The sequence below is a fragment of the Drosophila mauritiana genome, chromosome X (genome assembly GCF_004382145.1).
Source record: "Drosophila mauritiana strain mau12 chromosome X, ASM438214v1, whole genome shotgun sequence".
Lineage (NCBI taxonomy): Eukaryota > Metazoa > Arthropoda > Insecta > Diptera > Drosophilidae > Drosophila > Drosophila mauritiana.
The window spans coordinates 3,690,384-3,707,346 of NC_046672.1; the positions used below are offsets into that span (position 1 = coordinate 3,690,384).

At 48.0% G+C, this 16,963-nt stretch overlaps 1 protein-coding gene across 3 annotated transcripts in view; it reads left to right on the plus strand.

Annotated features, from left to right (window-relative positions):
* The window catches only part of LOC117148708, a 45,170-nt gene extending 28,617 nt beyond the window's left edge, over positions 1-16,553 (plus strand). For 2 of the 3 annotated variants that reach the window (XM_033316255.1, XM_033316256.1), the window contains 4 exons: positions 600-692; positions 9,870-10,163; positions 10,841-10,969; positions 11,045-16,553. In XM_033316255.1, the coding sequence (XP_033172146.1) occupies positions 600-692; positions 9,870-10,163; positions 10,841-10,969; positions 11,045-15,511 (4,983 nt within the window). In that variant the 3' untranslated portion in view covers positions 15,512-16,553. Of the gene's footprint in view, positions 1-599; positions 693-4,860; positions 5,168-9,144; positions 9,617-9,869; positions 10,164-10,840; positions 10,970-11,044 lie in introns of those variants that run through there. The other variant, XM_033316254.1, reaches the window with a different exon arrangement.
* Positions 16,554-16,963: the final 410 nt, after the last annotated feature.

A 16,963-nucleotide genomic window follows, 5' to 3' on the forward strand; every position in this document is an offset into this window, starting at 1 on the left:
GGCGAGGGGCTTTCACTGGTCGATCGTTAATTACAGCCCTTGGGACGACTTAATTGATAGATCTTACGCAGGAGGGGGTCGTGATTCATCCCAGGTGAACTCTGACTTCAAAACGAAAACACCAGCGAAAATGAAGACAATATGAAAATCACCGAAAAGGCCGCCAAAATGTGGCGATCGAAGAGAAACTCCAGACGGGTTTTCCAGTCTCGATCGGTCTGCTCCGGCCACCCAATCTCAAAAGGCTGCGCCAAGCTCGAGACCCACGTCTGAGAAGGCCAAGATTTGGCTGGTTTTGCAGTTTTGTGGCTGTGGCTGTGGCCGAGTACGAAACTGGTTTTTGGCCAGCATTTTGTGGCGCGACTTTTGGGCAGGCAATTCAGTTCTCTTGAGTTTTAGAGCCTTTGTCTAAGCAAGCACACACAACAACACACGCACACAGCAGATCTCGGCGGGAAGATGGCGTCGCCTTAACCGGTTTGGGCCTCTCTTTTGTTATACACACAGAGATTTTGTGGAGATAGCCCCTTCCCTGTCCCCAATCTGTGCTCTCTTCTCTGTTGGCCAAGTTAATAATGCTCGCCCGTTCTCTTTTGCAGGTCTTGTGGCACTTGGACGCCTTTCGACGATCGTTTCGCGGCCTAAATCAGCACGTATGCGGTGGCCAAGACTGTATCTTTTGCGCTCTAAAGGTGAGTTCGAATTCATATTCAAGACACAAACCATTCGAAGATCGTAAGACATTGCTGAGAACAGTTTAAAAGTTATTATTAATGAGGGATTAAGAAACGCACCATAAACATTCTAACAAATAATTGAAAGATAGTCTAAGACATATCTTTGATTTGTTTTACAACGTATTGTAGATTTTAATAATGTATTCTGGCTAAAATAATTTGGTATCGCCATTCGAAGTTGACGGTCAAAATAAGTGAAGCATACTTTTGGGCCTCGCAATAGTTATACCTGGTGGATGGCGCAACTAATTCATGCCAACTTGCACATTAGAGAAATTCTCGTCTGTAATTTTCGCTCGCACCCAAATAAAGCAATTAAGCGTCAGGGTCAGGTCAATTTTCCCAGTTGCCTGTCTGGCTTTTCCAGATTTTCCACCTCCGATTTCCGACTGTTCGGCTGCACCTTAATTGCCAACATGCAGCCTTGTCTGCCTTGGAAAATCATCATTTATTCACACGCAGGGTGAAAATCTGTTCAGCTGCTCAAGTGCGTTTTGTTTTGTGATTTTCCCCAGGCTCAATGTTTTCCAGTCTTACTTTCCCAGGGAATGGGGAAAACCGGGGAAAAAATTAAATCCTTAAGTCGGCATGGCAGTCCCGAAAATGCAACATTCAATGACTCTACCTGGCGGCCAGGTTCACACCCCCTCCACACAACCTTGCGTGTCCGGGGCTGTTTAGATCCTGTTCCCGGATAAGTCCTGGGATCCTGTAGTCCTGGGCCACTGGTCACGCCTGTCAGGACCTTTGCCGGACCCTCTAGCGTGACCGGCACTCAACGCCTCGTTTGTCCTGTTCTCACCTCGTAAAACCTCGAATTAAACTCGAGTCAAGTGCAATTATGCAAATGCCACTAGATTCGTTTGAACTTGATATAATAAAAATAGCTTTCCCTTCCGAAAACAGCTACAAGATACGTAATTATAATGTTATAAGAACCTCTTATTTGCACAACTGCAGTTCACATTTCATTTGAGATAAACCAAAACGCAGCACTATATCGACTGACTTTTGATATTAAAAAAAAAGTGCATAATTACTCCAGAACGGGAAAACCAACAAGTCATCGAAAAACAAAAAAAGGTCATGATAGGCCGAACCGAAAAAAAAACATGGGGACTCGAGAGCCATGAGGAAAACCATGAAACAGTCACCCTCTCAGGCGGCTCGTGCAATATACATACATATAGAAACCAGACCAGCGGATGATGATGATCATTATTATTATCTCTCTGATCATTAGCCAGAAGAGCAGAGTGGCAGAAAAGCAGAATAGGACCCAAACTCAAATATAGGCCCAAACGAAAACCCGGAGTAGCATCTTCCATCGTGCTAACCCCTGGGCAAGCGACAAACTCGTGACGTTCGGGAAAAACTCGGCCCGCCAACAAACAAAAGGCTAACGACTGTACGCGACTGTACTTTTCGGGCCAAGACGCTCTGGCCACAAAAAAAAAAAAGAAGAAAAACAGGGTGCACACTGTGCTCACTGTGGGCCCGCTCTCCGCAGCGTTTTCCCCTTCGTTTTTTCGCTCCTTAAACATTGATGACGACGAAGTGGAAAGTGTTGGTGCCTCTTCTTCGGTTTGTTTTTGTTTGACTGTTTTGTTTTGACTGTTCTGCACCTCCATGCCGTCGTGCAGTGTGCCCCCAAACCTCCCGACTTTGCCCTGGAAACCATGGCTGCCACTTGCCCACTTGTTTGCTGCCACATATTAAACGAGAAATGAGAAACGAGAAGGGTTGCCCCTTTTGCCTTTGCGTTTGCATTTTGCATTATTTATACGCGGCCCGGCTAAATTAATTTTTACTCCACCTTTCCCGCGGGAAGAAGACTATTTAATTATGAAAATCGTCGCACTGAAGACGTTGGCCTTTTCGAGCTGGGAAACTCCCACGATTGCGATCGCATTTTGACCGTTCCCCACGCTGATTGTTTCACATAAGAGGGCTAAGAACTTCTTCTTGATGAAAAATCGTCTCGACAGTTTTCTCGGCGCTGCCATGCTTCAATGCACAATTCTCATTAGGAAGGGCCCAGACTTCTCATTCTGCATTTCCAGAAATCCACACAACCAAAGGACAAAGTCATTAGAGTGAGAGGCAACCAAGAAGACAATGTCCTCTTTAGCAGGAAAACGATCCATCCAGGTCCAACCAAAGTCCATGCCGCAGACACTTGATGATCGTGTGCCAGTTGCATGGGCTTCCACTTATCGTCAAGCTCTGTTTGCCCTCCAAGTACATATGTATGGTATATGCGTACTCCAGATTTGGATTTTTCGGGTACTCCATAATCTGGATGGCATCTAAAGCAAGTGCAAACAAACAGTCTTTTTTTTGGGGGTTTATTTTTTAGTTTCATTGTTTGTTCAGAGCCACCATAAAAAGGAAATCCAAATTACCATGAACAAAGCCAGAGTTGGAGGTGTGTATTATGTACTATATAGTAGTGCTGGTAGTATGTACATACATACATATGTAAGATGGGCACGAGTGCAGAAGGTGCTAATCGGAGATGCAGAGACAAATCCATTTCCATCATCGCCATATCTCAATCAGTGTGATTCACTCTTCAGCAACGATCAAAAAACCCATGTATGTACGTTGCCGATCTTTACCTTTAATTTTGTTAAGCTTTATTTCGTTTCTTCTGATTTTCGTTGTGCTTTTTTTATATGTCTTCAATTTATTCGATCGACGTGCGATACGAAGGTTTTTTATTCGTACAAAAATACGACAACTTTTTGTTTACCGCCTTGGCAAAGAAATGCAGTCAGTCGGCGACAGAGAATCCATCAATTATTGAATAGTTTTCTCAGTTTTTGTTTGATATTTTAGCCAAGATCGCCTTTGACATATTAGAGAAAGAAACCTCAGCGTGTCAATCCATCAAAATGGCCCAGTGTTTTGTTTTCGGGCTATCTAGTTACTATACTCGCCAAATTGGTCAAAACGTTTTGGGTAAAGTTGATTGATCAGTTCTGTGTCTTGGCTAAACAAAATTATAAAGGCTAACGACATTTCAGTTGGTGATCATCCAATATCTATCACTATATTTTATCTAACTTTGCCCTAACTCTCAAATATAAATGGAACTTGCTGGGTATTTTACATACATAGTTGAGTGACGTTTGTTGCCTTGCATTTGTTATGCAAGTGTGTCCAATGCACATCTGCATCTTGGTCTTGTGTGCAGTTTACTCTGACCCAATCAATCAACTGACGTTACACCTTCGTAGTCTGGCCATGAGTCACTGCTTGACTCCAGTTTCGATGCCCCAACTCTCGCTTCTTTTTGAGTCATGGACTCGTTGGCGGGTGGCTGGTCCTAAACTTTTGAACCCAGAGAAGAAAGAGGCCTTTTGTTTACTCCTCGTTTGCGGCATCGGAGCCGCAGCATCTCCTATCTTACTTTTACCGCTCCACTCAGCTACAGCAAATACAACAAATTTGGGCTACAAGGCTTATGGACAATCGAATATATTAGGGCTTTCCATGGAATCGCTCGGGTTTTTTCGTTTCGTAGCGTTTGCACATGCGCACGCGTTTCTCTGGCGTTCCCGCTTTTACAGGATGACTCATGAATCTCAAGATCTGCAATCTGCGCACCACAGACAACCATGGCCACAGACTCCAAGCGTGGTCTTAGACCTATGCCTACCGTATTCTTGGGGTTCTGGTCTATTATTTAAGCTGCAAGATGATGCGGACTTTTCTATATACCGCTCTGGCTGCATTTGTCATTTTGACAAAGGTATATCCGTGCAGGCATACAGGGTGCTTCGTCTGTAGAAATCTGAGAATCGAATCGTAGAGCTGAGAATCTCGAGAGAAGAGTGAGAGAGAGAGAGAGTCGCTGTTTACCTGCTCGGGCAAGACATTTACCTGTTTGGCCTACTACAAGACAAACTCCCCCGTTTTCGAGTTCGGATTCGGATTCGGTTTGGGTATGGGTTCGGGTTTTTGGTTAGGGTTTGCTCAGGTGAGTTCGCTGTTGATATAACTGAAGTTCTTGTTCCCCTGGAAAACCAGTTTCTCCGGAGAGCCAGCATTGCTGAGCACCTTTCTCTCTCTCTCTCTCTCTTGTCGGATGGCCAAAAGCCAAGCGGCCAAACGAGTTTCAGTTGCGATACATATTTCCCAGTCGGCGGACGTGTTTTCATCGGCAGTCGGTCGCTTTTGCTCCATCCACAAACCCCATCCAGAATCGAATCTCAGTGGAAATCAAAGTGAAGAATTGCGCGCGCGGCAAAAAATAACGCTGATTCCTAACGAGTTCAAATAAAACAGATTTTTTTTTTGTGCCTGGTGCCTGCAAAAGTTTACTCAACAAACAACCAATACCACTGGCTAGAGATCCAGAGTTGTGCTCAGATCGAGATAAATCACTGGATTACTTTTATAACTACAAAACAGAATATGCTTGCGTAAGTTGAAAACTTAAACAAAGCTCAAACAGAACTCAAGTTTTTGGCCAGTTTTGATTATTAGAAATGAAACAATGGAGTTTGGGATCGCAGCTCAATTCAAATGGAATTACCTGTTTCTTTTCCGTTGGTTATTGATTCTTTGATATTCGGCGAGCATGTGGGTCCGGTCCGCGTCAAAAATCATAGCGGTCCAAATGGCTAAGACCGCCAACCGCCAACTGCCAACTTGTTTTTTCCTCACCTTTTGTGAAGATCTTTTGGTATGTAAATGCCTGGCAGCCCGCAGCCTTCGTGGAAACCTGCTACGAACAGGTACAGTGGGCACTCGCCTAATGCATTTATGCTGCTTATTAAAGATTAATCTGTGCGCCGCACGCAGGCTCTTTTTATATACTCTTACGTATGTACACACATATATCTCTTTCTCAAGACCCCTGGTTTCCCTAGGGAAAGTCCAGGGAAACACGCGATCTTCAAGTGCGATTTTTTCTTATATCCAAAAGGGGAGTGTTTTAGTTTAAAGTTTCAATTTGCATGGACTCTCCCCTGCACTCCACTCCCGCAATTGAAATGCAGGCCGTCAACCCGATGTTGGGTTCCTTCTTCTTTTGGCCCAAGCCATATGTCACTAGCCCAGCCATCAATATCATTATCATGGCTATCAGAATGCCGCGACTTATTCTCCTTCTTCTTGGACTCCTCTGTCCCAGTCGAATATTAAGCGGCAGATTTGTGTATTTATGGGTAATTCTTGGGCCTCCAACGCCTGCCTAGCATATGTAAACATGGGGCCACTTGAATACAGTCATTAGCCAACTACTTGGAAGTCGCCTCACGTGCGGAAATCACTGCTACAGGTTGCCGTTGCAACACTCCCCTTCACCTTGCGTCGCACAGGAATCAATATGTATATCATATATCTAGGATTTGAATATGAAAACGTAGAGTTTTCTAAAAATTCTGCTTGTATTTTTCAAAGTAAAGCATTACGATATACTGAAAACTCTGCAGCCGACGACAAAGCATTAGAATAGTTTTTGCCATGTATCTCAGCATGTTCTATGGCTCATAGATCTGCCAGTCATCGCTTTTTCGCTGCTGGATTCTCGGCCTGAGACATCTGTAGCATGGAGTGCAAGCTGCTGGCGGCAGGTTGCCAGTTGCTAGTTGCAGATTGCTGGTGGTGGGCTGTTGCACGTGTGGTGTTCCCACATTTGGCCAGATAGCCCAGGTAGACTCACTCTTTGTCTCAATCTGGCTGAGAAAAAAGGTCAGTTCTGGCTCTTTGTTGCCGCTGTAATTGCGGAAGCAGAAACATTCAGCTACAGCCAGCGTTTTGGCCCCCGCTTGTGGCTTAACAATTAAAGCCCATAAATCATCAGGCTTGCAAAAAGATAAATAATCATAAAGCACCAACAAAAACAACAGAAGCGAGCAACAATAATAAGAAGTAATAACAATAAATGAAAACATTTAGCTGCAGGCCAGCTTGTGTTGCCAACTCGTTTTGCATTCGACAACAGCTGCCCAAAGCTCTCAGTATCTGTATCTGTATCTGTATCTCTAACTCTGGTGTGTATCTGCGATCTATGTACGTTTAGAGGTGTGCAAAGCCAAAGTCCCAAAGCCCAAAGCCCCGATCTATAAATAGTGTCGGTTGGGTTGGCGTCTGTCTCAATCTCAAGGACTGCCAGTTCGGTTTCCCCGCCAAGTGTCGCCTCATCGAATCTCGAGACTTGAGACTTGAGCGAAACTCGTGTTTCATGACATGATCCACAAAATGGAGGACAAGGCATCTGGATATTGCGATGCAATTTTGAAATAACGTTTTTTTTTTTTGGCAAAAGCAAGAGACTCTAATTTTAATTTGTTGGCCTAATCACCTGTATAATATCATTTTAATTCTCACACGTAACATGATTACAATCCATGCGGCTAGCGCCATTTTACAAACCACTGTCATTTTGTTGAAGACCCCTAGTAGTTCCATTCGGGGAGCTGCTCGCATTTCAAGATAAGCCCCTTGTGCTCTGCAGTTGCGCACTTCGCGCAAATCGTTGGCCAATTGCCGGCTAATTACGTACATGGCCTAAATGATTCGCCAACTTCCACGTTTGTGTGGCAACAGTGTGGTCCAGTGCCTCAAAAGGCCCAAAAGCGGGAATTAAAGAGCGTGACGTTTGATTTTGTGCCCCGGACTAATTAGCATGCAACTGTTTTGTCCAATGAATGCCCAATTATACAACAACAATTGAGCAGGGCGGGAACGCCCATTTCGCTGCACTTTACCTGGAAAACGACAAGTATTAGTACAGCACTACCACTGGAAGTCCGAACTTCCGCTCGCCAACGTCGGCTTTTCCGCTTATTAAACATTTTCGGAGTTTCGGGTCAGAACGCTGGCCATAAAATCCAGAATTGTCACCCAGTTGTTGTTACTGCGTGTGGCACTAAAAAATACATAAGCCACGTTTATGGGTCTTTAGGCGGGCTTCAGCCATTGGCTCTTCATTTTTCGGGAAAGATAACATAGGTTTTTGAGAATTTTAGCTAAGAATGCACTGCTGATTGTAAGTTCACCTGGTCTCTACTTAATTGTGTTAATATTTGTGTGTTGTTTTTTGTATATTTGGCGTTGTTTTCTTTCTACTTGAACTTGAGCAGTTGCTCATGCGAAGTGCAAACTGATGAACTCACAGCTCAAACTTCTTCCCCCGAATATTTCGTCCCTTTCACGATCTCGCTCAAAACTCAAACAGTTGACAAGTGTTAATTGTGCCGACTCCACTCCCAATTTCGATTCAAGTATTTCGTGTGCAAAACAGATCTTTGCGTATTTATTTATGGGGATCGTGTATACGAGTATGCGAATAAGACACTTTAAAAATCGATTTTCAAATTAAAATATGTTATGTTTGTTATTCAAAAGGGAAAATTGCCCAGCATATATACTTTTTTTTGCCCTTTTGACATGCTTAAGATGATAAACGCACGGTCTTGGCAAATAAACATACATACGTACGTGTCCGCAACAATAATGGCTTTTTAATCATTTTTAGCAAGAGAATTGTGCTCTGTGCATATCAGCCTGCATTTAATAATTTTAGGCCTACTCATTGTTCGTGTGTCGGGTTGCCGTTGCTTTGGCCAAACAATTGTAATTGACAGCAGAAAAGGCAAAAGGCGTTTACAGATCTCAGCCATATGTCGCATATGGCGTCATTCTGGGACCCCTAATGCCCCGCCGATGCCCTGGTAGCTCCATTCACTTGGACCTGCGGCTCCAGGTCTCGGGTTCCATCGAGTGGCACTTTATTTTCGAGGCGTCAGCGGTTGTCAGGCGGCAACATTAGACCGTTCTGCCGTTGTACCGCTCGGCGCTTACCGCTTAGCACTGCACATGCAATTTGCTGTTTTCAGCTTTGCAGCTTAGCAGTTTTGAGAAACCGCTGACTGACTTTTCTTGGGGCTGGAGAACTTTGTCTCGGCGGCTTGGAATATGGACCGGTTTGCTTTTTGCTGGCGAAACTTTCGATTGGCCGCAAATGAGGTCGAGAGCAGGCCAAAAGCGAAAGTCAAGTCCAGTCGAGTTGCGTTTAAGGCTTAGGGTAGGGTGTGCCAAATGATGGTTGAAAACCTGTCGCAGCTGTTATCGTACTAGTATCGACCCATGCGATATGCCAAGAAGTGCTCGTCTCGTACCTTTAATTGCCTCGAATCGCTACTAACTTCCTCCTTAATTGCTGGGGGTTGCAGATTGCAAATTGTCGTTTTTTGGGGGCTGACTTTGCACTTTAGTTCGCACTTCCGCTGGCTGACTTCCCCCTTTATTGAGTTTTTTTTTCTTTTTGTGTGTTTCGAGCTGACTAGAGTAAAAAACACTTAACACCCTGCCTGGCCAAAAACTTGAGAACTGCATAAACAGGCGAGCGGAGAGGTAAAAGCTAAGCAATTTTGTAAAACCATTTCCACAGTGCCATGTTGTGACTCTGATTACCGGATAACAGCAAGATGATCAAGTTCCGCTACAAAAGGAAAGAACCCACGAATGTGGTGGGCCTAGCAGCCCCAACTGGAGGAGCTGCAGCATTGGGATCAGGAGCACCCAGCACCCCGTGCACATCCCCAACATCACCTGTTTCCGTACCCGTTCCCGTTCCCGTTCAAGCCCACCATCCCCATCCCCAGTTGGGGCACCTGATAAGCAACAATGGAGGCACCCTGCCAAGGAGTAGTCCCCGCAAATTGATCCTGGACGGAGCCGACAAGTCGGCCACTTTGACCCGCCAGCAGTCGAAGCAGAAGTCGGTCAGTGCCTTGGCCAAAGTGGCCAGCAGCGTGGAATTGGCCGTAATGGGCTATAATAGCACTGGCAATGGCAATAGCAATGGTCATATCAACAGCGCGGGAAATTCGGAGAGGGATCGGTGCATCAATGCGGTTATCGTAAGTCTAGGGAGTAATATCACGTGGGGGAAGCTTTAAATTATCGACTTGTATTAGTCTAAAGCCAGAAATGAAACGCACACAAGTGTATTCACATATTTTGTTTATTATTTAGTAATCTAATGTAACTTAGGAAATACTTTATATGAACTAGCTTACATAATCACTCAGCATTGTCTTTCGAAATATTCTTAGCTATAGTCATTATTCTAAGTTGAAGTCTTCTAACCAATTTGTTCCCTTCTTGCAACAGGAACTCTTCCAGCAGCTGCAGACCAGTTCTGAGCCCGCCTTGTGCCCGGAGCCACTGCGTCGGGCTTTGGCCAGTGGTCCTTTGGCTGGACGCCGATTCCCACTCGGCTGCTTGGGCGATGCCGCCGAATGCTTCGAGCTCCTTCTCCACCGCGTCCACTCGCACATTTCGCCGGATGACGGCGACTCTTGCGAATCCTCCGCCTGCATCGCCCACCGAAGGTTCGCCATGCGCGTCATCGAGCAGAGCGTCTGCAAGTGCGGAGCCAACTCGGAGCAGCTGCCCTTCACCCAGGTACGCAATGTAACCATTTAACGAGAATCTTATAGGATAGGGTTCTTAACGATGGCATTAATCAAAGCTGTGACAGCAGTACGTACAAAGAAATGAACAAATGAAATTTTACTCGGCGATTAAATGCAGTATAGAGTATATCATATACAGTATAGAGTTCGCTTTAAAGTTTTTAGTGTCAATTAGCCTTTTTTAATGCGTCATTGTACAACGTTTCTGCAAGTGTAGCCAACCTGTTTGTCTGTTCCTCCGATTGAAGCCATGAACCGCAGATACAATCGCCGATCGAATCAGAGCCAAACTCGTGGCGTGGGTTCCACCAGTTTGGCTCCGAGCACCTGCAACATACGATGTTGCACTTGCCGTGTCTTGAGTGTGATGAATGTCTTGAATGTCCGCGACTTGTCTCTCTGTCCGAGAACAGTTACTAGCGCGGCTGTTACCGATCTGGGCGGAGTAAACGGGTTATGGGACATTGCCGTGCACATGCAGATTGTCTGCGAAAAGCTGCTCGGACCAGTTGGTCCCTTAAAAGGGGCCATATAATCGATGGCTAATGCGTATATATCTCGGGGTGACGTCAGCGCGTGCCTGGAGAATCGCAGTGGGCGTATCACTTCCGTCTTGACCATATTCCGCTGTTAACTAATTGACTTGTGTTCTCCAATCACACACAGATGGTGCACTACGTCTCTGCCTCGGCTCTGACCTCCCAGAAAAGTCTGGCCCTGCAGTCTCATCAGCAACTGAGCTTTGGCCAGCTTTTAAGGGCCGCCGGCAACATGGGCGACATACGCGACTGTCCGGTGAGTTGTCAACTTAACAATTATCCATGCTGGCGGTTGAAACTCATATTGTAACTCTCTTGAATCCTAAAACAGAACACCTGCGGCGCCAAGATTGGGATTTGTCGGGCCCTGCTCAACCGACCAGAAGTTGTGTCCATTGGCATCGTTTGGGACTCTGAGCGACCGGCGGCGGATCAGGTTCATGCCGTCCTAAAGGCTGTGGGCACCAGCCTGCGCCTGGGTGACGTTTTCCACCAGGTCAGCGAGCCACGATGGGCCCAGCAGACCCAGCACGAGCTGGTTGGCATCGTTTCCTACTACGGCAAACACTACACCACCTTCTTCTTCCACACGAAGCTTAAGGTGTGGGTCTACTTCGATGATGCGAACGTGAAGGAGGTGGGGCCCAGTTGGGAGGGCGTGGTGGACAAATGCAGCCGGGGAAGATATCAACCACTCCTGCTGCTGTACGCCGTTCCCCAGCAGCCTTCGGTGGGCAACGGTGCAGGTGTCAGTCACGTGGATGTGGCCATGCCGGCGAGTGCTCCATCGAGTGCTGGCTCAGTGGTTCGCCGGGCAGTTACGCCCAGTCCGGAGAAGCCCAGCTTGGGCAACACAAGGAGGGCCATCACCCCGACTCCGCTGAGGACACCACCCAACGACTACCAGAACCTGAGTGTTATTCAAAAGAATATCTTTCCGAGCAATCTGGCAATGGGCACGGATGAAACGGATGCCTACATCAGCCGCAAAACGGTTGAACACGTGCTGAGTGCCCAGTACCAGAACTTGAGCGTAATCCAGGACAAGATTGGAGGCGGCAATGGAGTCGGTGTTGGCCAACAGAGCGTGGATAAGGATGGTGGCTTCCTGAGCCGAAAGCCCATTGAGGCAGTGCTGAGTGCCCAGCTGGCGAGGAGGCAGCACCTCCAACTTCAGCGCAGTCACAGTGCGGAGTCAAGCTCGGGCCACGCCTCCTCCAACGGTAGTTCTCCGCCCAGCGATGGACTTACAATGCCGGAGCACCTGAATCAGCCACGTCGTCGCGACTCAGGCAATTGGTCTGGCGATCGAAACAGCGCTAGTTCGGCCAGTTCCACGACGCTGGATAATCCCTATCTGTACATGGTGGCCAAGAGGGGAGTGGCAGCAGTGCCCCAGAGCCCCACGCGACATGGTTTGCCATATGACCCGGGCTACGACTCCTTTTCGCTAAGCTCCACGGACTCATATCCGCCGAAGCATGCGCTAAATCCACAGCTGGCTAAGATACCGGAAGCAGCCATGGGCGTCGTTTCAAACGGAGGAGCAGTGCCCCATGGACATGGCAACGGACAGCTGGCCTTGTCTGGGGACTGCGAAAAGCTGTGCCATGAGGCAGACCAGTTGCTCGAAAAGTCCCGACTGGTGGAGGAGTCGCATGATCTGGAAACAGCCCTGGTGCTCTGCAATGCGGCTGCTGGGCGGGCACGGGCCGCTATGGATGCCCCGTACAGCAATCCGCACACGATGACCTTTGCCCGGATGAAGCACAATACTTGCGTGATGCGGGCCCGTAGTCTGCACCGGCGGATTCTGGTGGAGAAGGGGGCTGAAACAGAGGCTATGCCCGAACTGAAGCACATGCGCGAAGGGAGCACGAGTAGTGTGAAGCACGTGCGCCAGAATAGCAAGGATCGCACGTTAGAGAAGGAGCAGCAGCAGCTGCAGTTCCAGCAGATACAGCAGATCCAGCAGATTCATCAGATCCAGCAGCAGATCCCAGCCAGCATCGAAATATATGCCACGCTCCCGAAGCGCAAGAGTCCTCTGAAGGCCTTGGTCTCTGCGTCCGCGTGCGATGACAACGCTATCGAGTACGAGCAGGAGAAGCAACTGGCCACCAGTCCGGGAAAACCGGAGCGGGAGAGTCGCTCGCTGTTCGGGCGCAAGGACAAAGAAAAGGAAAAGCGGAGTCGCAGCGAGGATCGCAACAAGCTTACCCGTGAGTTCTCGCTCACCGAAACGCTTCTAGTGAATGCCAAGGACACGCTGAAGAAGCATAAGGAGGACAAAGACGAGAAAAAGGAGAAGGACAAGAGCGGCAAAAAGCAGCACAAAATCAGACGCAAGCTGTTGATGGGCGGGCTCATTCGTCGCAAGAATCGCTCCATGCCGGACCTCACGGAGGCGGTGGACGACTCGACGGCCAATGCCGGCATAACCCACCATCCACATTATCCTGCACAGGGCGTTACTACGGCGGGCACTCTCTTGGGTACCTCCGTAGACGACAGTGCCGTGGGATTGGGCAAGCACGGCCACGGCATGAGCGGCTACATCTCTGAGGGACACTTTGACTACTCGGGGTCCGGGTCGGGCTCAAATTCGGGAGCCGGCAGCAATCCAAATCCGAATCTGGAGAGGAGCAAGCTGATGCGCAAGAGCTTCCACGGCAGCGGCAGGCAGTTGACCATGGTACCGAAAGTGGCTCCACCGCCGCCCATGCGAACCAGCTCCACTTTGACCCCACAGCAACAACAACAACAGCAATTTCACCATGAGGCCAACTTGTCCAACATCTCGGCCATGAGTTCAAACACCTCGATTAGCGAGGACTCCTGCCAGACGATCATCACCACTTGCGCGCAGGTTCACTCGGAGCAGAGTCCTCTAAAGGATTTGCAAATGCTGGTCGCTCAGGACGAGCTGCCACTGCCGCCGCCAATGGAACTGCCTCCGTACCCAAGTCCACCGCACTCTTCCTGCCATTCGCGACAGGCTAGCGAAGATTTCCCGCCACCACCACCGCCGGAGCTGGATCTGGAGCCACTCAACCAGCAACTGAGCCAGCTGCAGGCACTGGAGGCGGCCAGTAAGCAGCAGCGCCAGCAACTTGAATCCCTCGAGGGCACCACCAGCATTTTGGCCCAGCTGCAGCAGCGCCAGCACCTGCTCAAGCTGAGAAAGGAGCAGGCCAATCACCCGGGAGCAGGCACCACCGATGCCACCTGGCTGAAGGAGCTGCAGGCGAAACAGGCCAACGATTTGAGAGCCATGCAACGTAAGCTGGAGGCCTCGTCGCCATCAAGTGTCAGGGACTTGACCCATCGCTTCGAGCAAACGTCCATTCGATCCTACGCCTCGCAGGAGCTATTGTCCCAGCCGGGACAGTCTCAGCAGATGGGGCAGCTGCGCACCCAGATGAACGGGCTGCCAAACGGCAATGCAAAAATGGATGTGGATGAGGTGGACGCTATGCCGCCGGTGAGAAGCTCCCTGCCCGCCGCACTCACCGCCCACCAATTGCTGCCCAAGCCCAAGTACGAAATGACCCAATCACAGATTGCAGAGGAGATTCGCGAAGTGGAGCTGCTGAACACGATGGTACAGCAGACACTGAATCAGAACGGAGCTGCCGCACTACCTAAGCGGGTAAAGAAAAAGAGCGTCTCCTTTTGCGACCAGGTGATCCTGGTTGCCACAGCTGGGAACGAGGAGGACGATGATTTTATACCCAATCCCATACTGGAGCGGGTCCTGCGGACTGCCCAGCATCCCAACGAAAAAGTCACTGCTCAAATGATCCAGCAGCAGCAGCAGAACATGATGCGATTACAAACGGAAGCGCAGCCGCGACAACAGCAGCTGCAGCAGCTGCAACAGCTGCAACAACCATCGCCCATGTTGAGCAGACCAGCAGCAGCCACAGCAGATATGCAGAGATACGTCCAGAGGATGCAGCAACAGCAACAGCAGCAGCAACAGCAGCAGCAACAGCAGCAGCAACAGCAGCAGCAGCAGCAGCAACAGCAGCAACTACAGCAGCAGCAACAGCAGCAGCAGCAGCAACAGCAGCATCAACACCAGGAGTTGTACCGCCAGCAGCAGCTACATCGCACTAGTATGAGCGGCATAGCCAGCCAGCAACACTTGCAGCAATTGGATGCACAGTACACTACCATGCCGCGTCCCTTGCATCATTCACAGCTTGGTAGCTACTCTGTGACTTTGCAGAAACACCAGCAACTTCAGCAGCAACAGCAACAGCAGCAGCAGCAGGCTCCGCAGCAGCTCAGCGTGGGCTACTTTAGCAATGGCAGTGTGGCGACTTCAGAGCAAGTGCCGCTGCCTTCGCCCTACCAGCGGGTGCCCCTGCCACATGGATACCAGCCTGCAGCAGCAGGACCCTACTACCCGCTACCCAATGCCCAGCAGCATCTGCAGCAGCAACAGCTGATGGCCAAGCCCGTGCAGAAAAAGGTGAGCTTTGAGCCAGGAACCAAGGGCGAAGCCGATTGCTTGCCCCCACCACCGCCGCCGCCGCAAAAGAACGGCTTGCCCGAGACCGGATCTGCAGGATCAGGACACCCTGGAGCAGCACCGGGGGCAAGTGTAGCGGGCGGCACCACATCGGCCGGCATCACCGCCATTCCCACCCGCGTCTACAACAATGCCATTGTGAAGGCTTCTGCCAAAGCCGTTGAGTGCAATTTGTGCCGCAAGCGTCATGTGATCGCACCGGCGGTATATTGCACCAACTGCGAGTACTACCTGCAGATGCTGAACCAGCGCAGATGATGATGATTCGACCCTCGACCATCGACCATCTCTAGTGCAACTTTCTAGCCGTACATGGAACCCGTTAATCTCAAGCATTACAATGCTGCCACGTCGCCAATAAGGATCCGCCAAGGATATACATAGCATGCTTACAAATACGTAGGTGTAAGGATATAAAGTGTTGCCAGCTATCAGGCAAATTGCATGGACCCGGACTCAAGGATCAGGCGGAATGCGGAAACGGAGGGGAAACACAGTCCTTCTATGGTTCTACATGAGAAGTTCCCGCTGTGACACATAACCCACCCACTAATGCCACCACCACCCATCACCACCCACATCAATGCCAATGTCCCCAGCACACGCACACAAGCATATTGTACACGCCCATTCATACCTACACATATACTTGCCCAGGAATCGTGCTAAAGCTCAGCGATGCAGCGGTACCACCGAATGGGATTACAGTATAGTCCAGCCGCTGCATCGCTTACAAACTGCACAGTGCCACCCGTCGCCCCATTGGACATCGATCGCTTGACTAACTCCACATTTTTAAACACCCACAGCCTGACCAGTCGTCCGCCTCCATAGACCACATTAGTGTTTTTTGTTTCGACACCGAATTTTACTTACATTTTTTACCTAAGCTAACTAAATACGATTTATTTCTCTGTGTGAGACGCCAGCAGTTTGAAACTTGGTCGTTGAGCTTCCTTGTGCGTGCTGTTGTCCAACGACACTCGCATTCCCATTTTTTTTTACATCTTTTTGTGTATAATTTATAGTTGTACTCTAAATAAATTAAGGCATTTATTTTTTTATTGTCGTACTTAATTATGTTAAGAATATTTTTTGTGTCGTCTTGCATTTAAACGAATACGTGTATTTATAGTGTTAATATAACTCTTACATATAACATCAATTTTATAAGATTTTATTTTTCTATAACATTATTAAGAGATACTTTGCGGCATATGAACAACGAAATAAGAGATGTAGAGCATCCACAAGAATGGGAAAAAATTAATATTTTTTAAATAAATGCATAGAAACATAATCATAAAGTCTTTTTACTTCTGTGGAGCACCATAGCTCGATAAATTAGTATTTTCTCAATAGCATTAAAAATAGTTGTCCAAAAGTGAAATGCCATACCTCGTTGAATTCGTAATAAAATTCCCTATCGACCTGTGTTCGGAAACGGAAATTCAATTTTTTTGCCATTTTTCGCAAATTTTAATGATGGTACCCCTTATCAAAAATGCGAAAATTTGTTAAAAATTTTATTTTTGATTATAATAAAAATAGTGATAGGGATAGTTAGCTATGTTTATTGGCAGCACAAAACAGTCTTCATTTTAGCGGTGATATCTTTTTTGGCCAAGTTATGGAGAAAACCCCGTTTGTAAATATCAGATTTTTGGCAATTTATATTTTGTTTATTTTTGGTAAAAAAGAATCTGTATT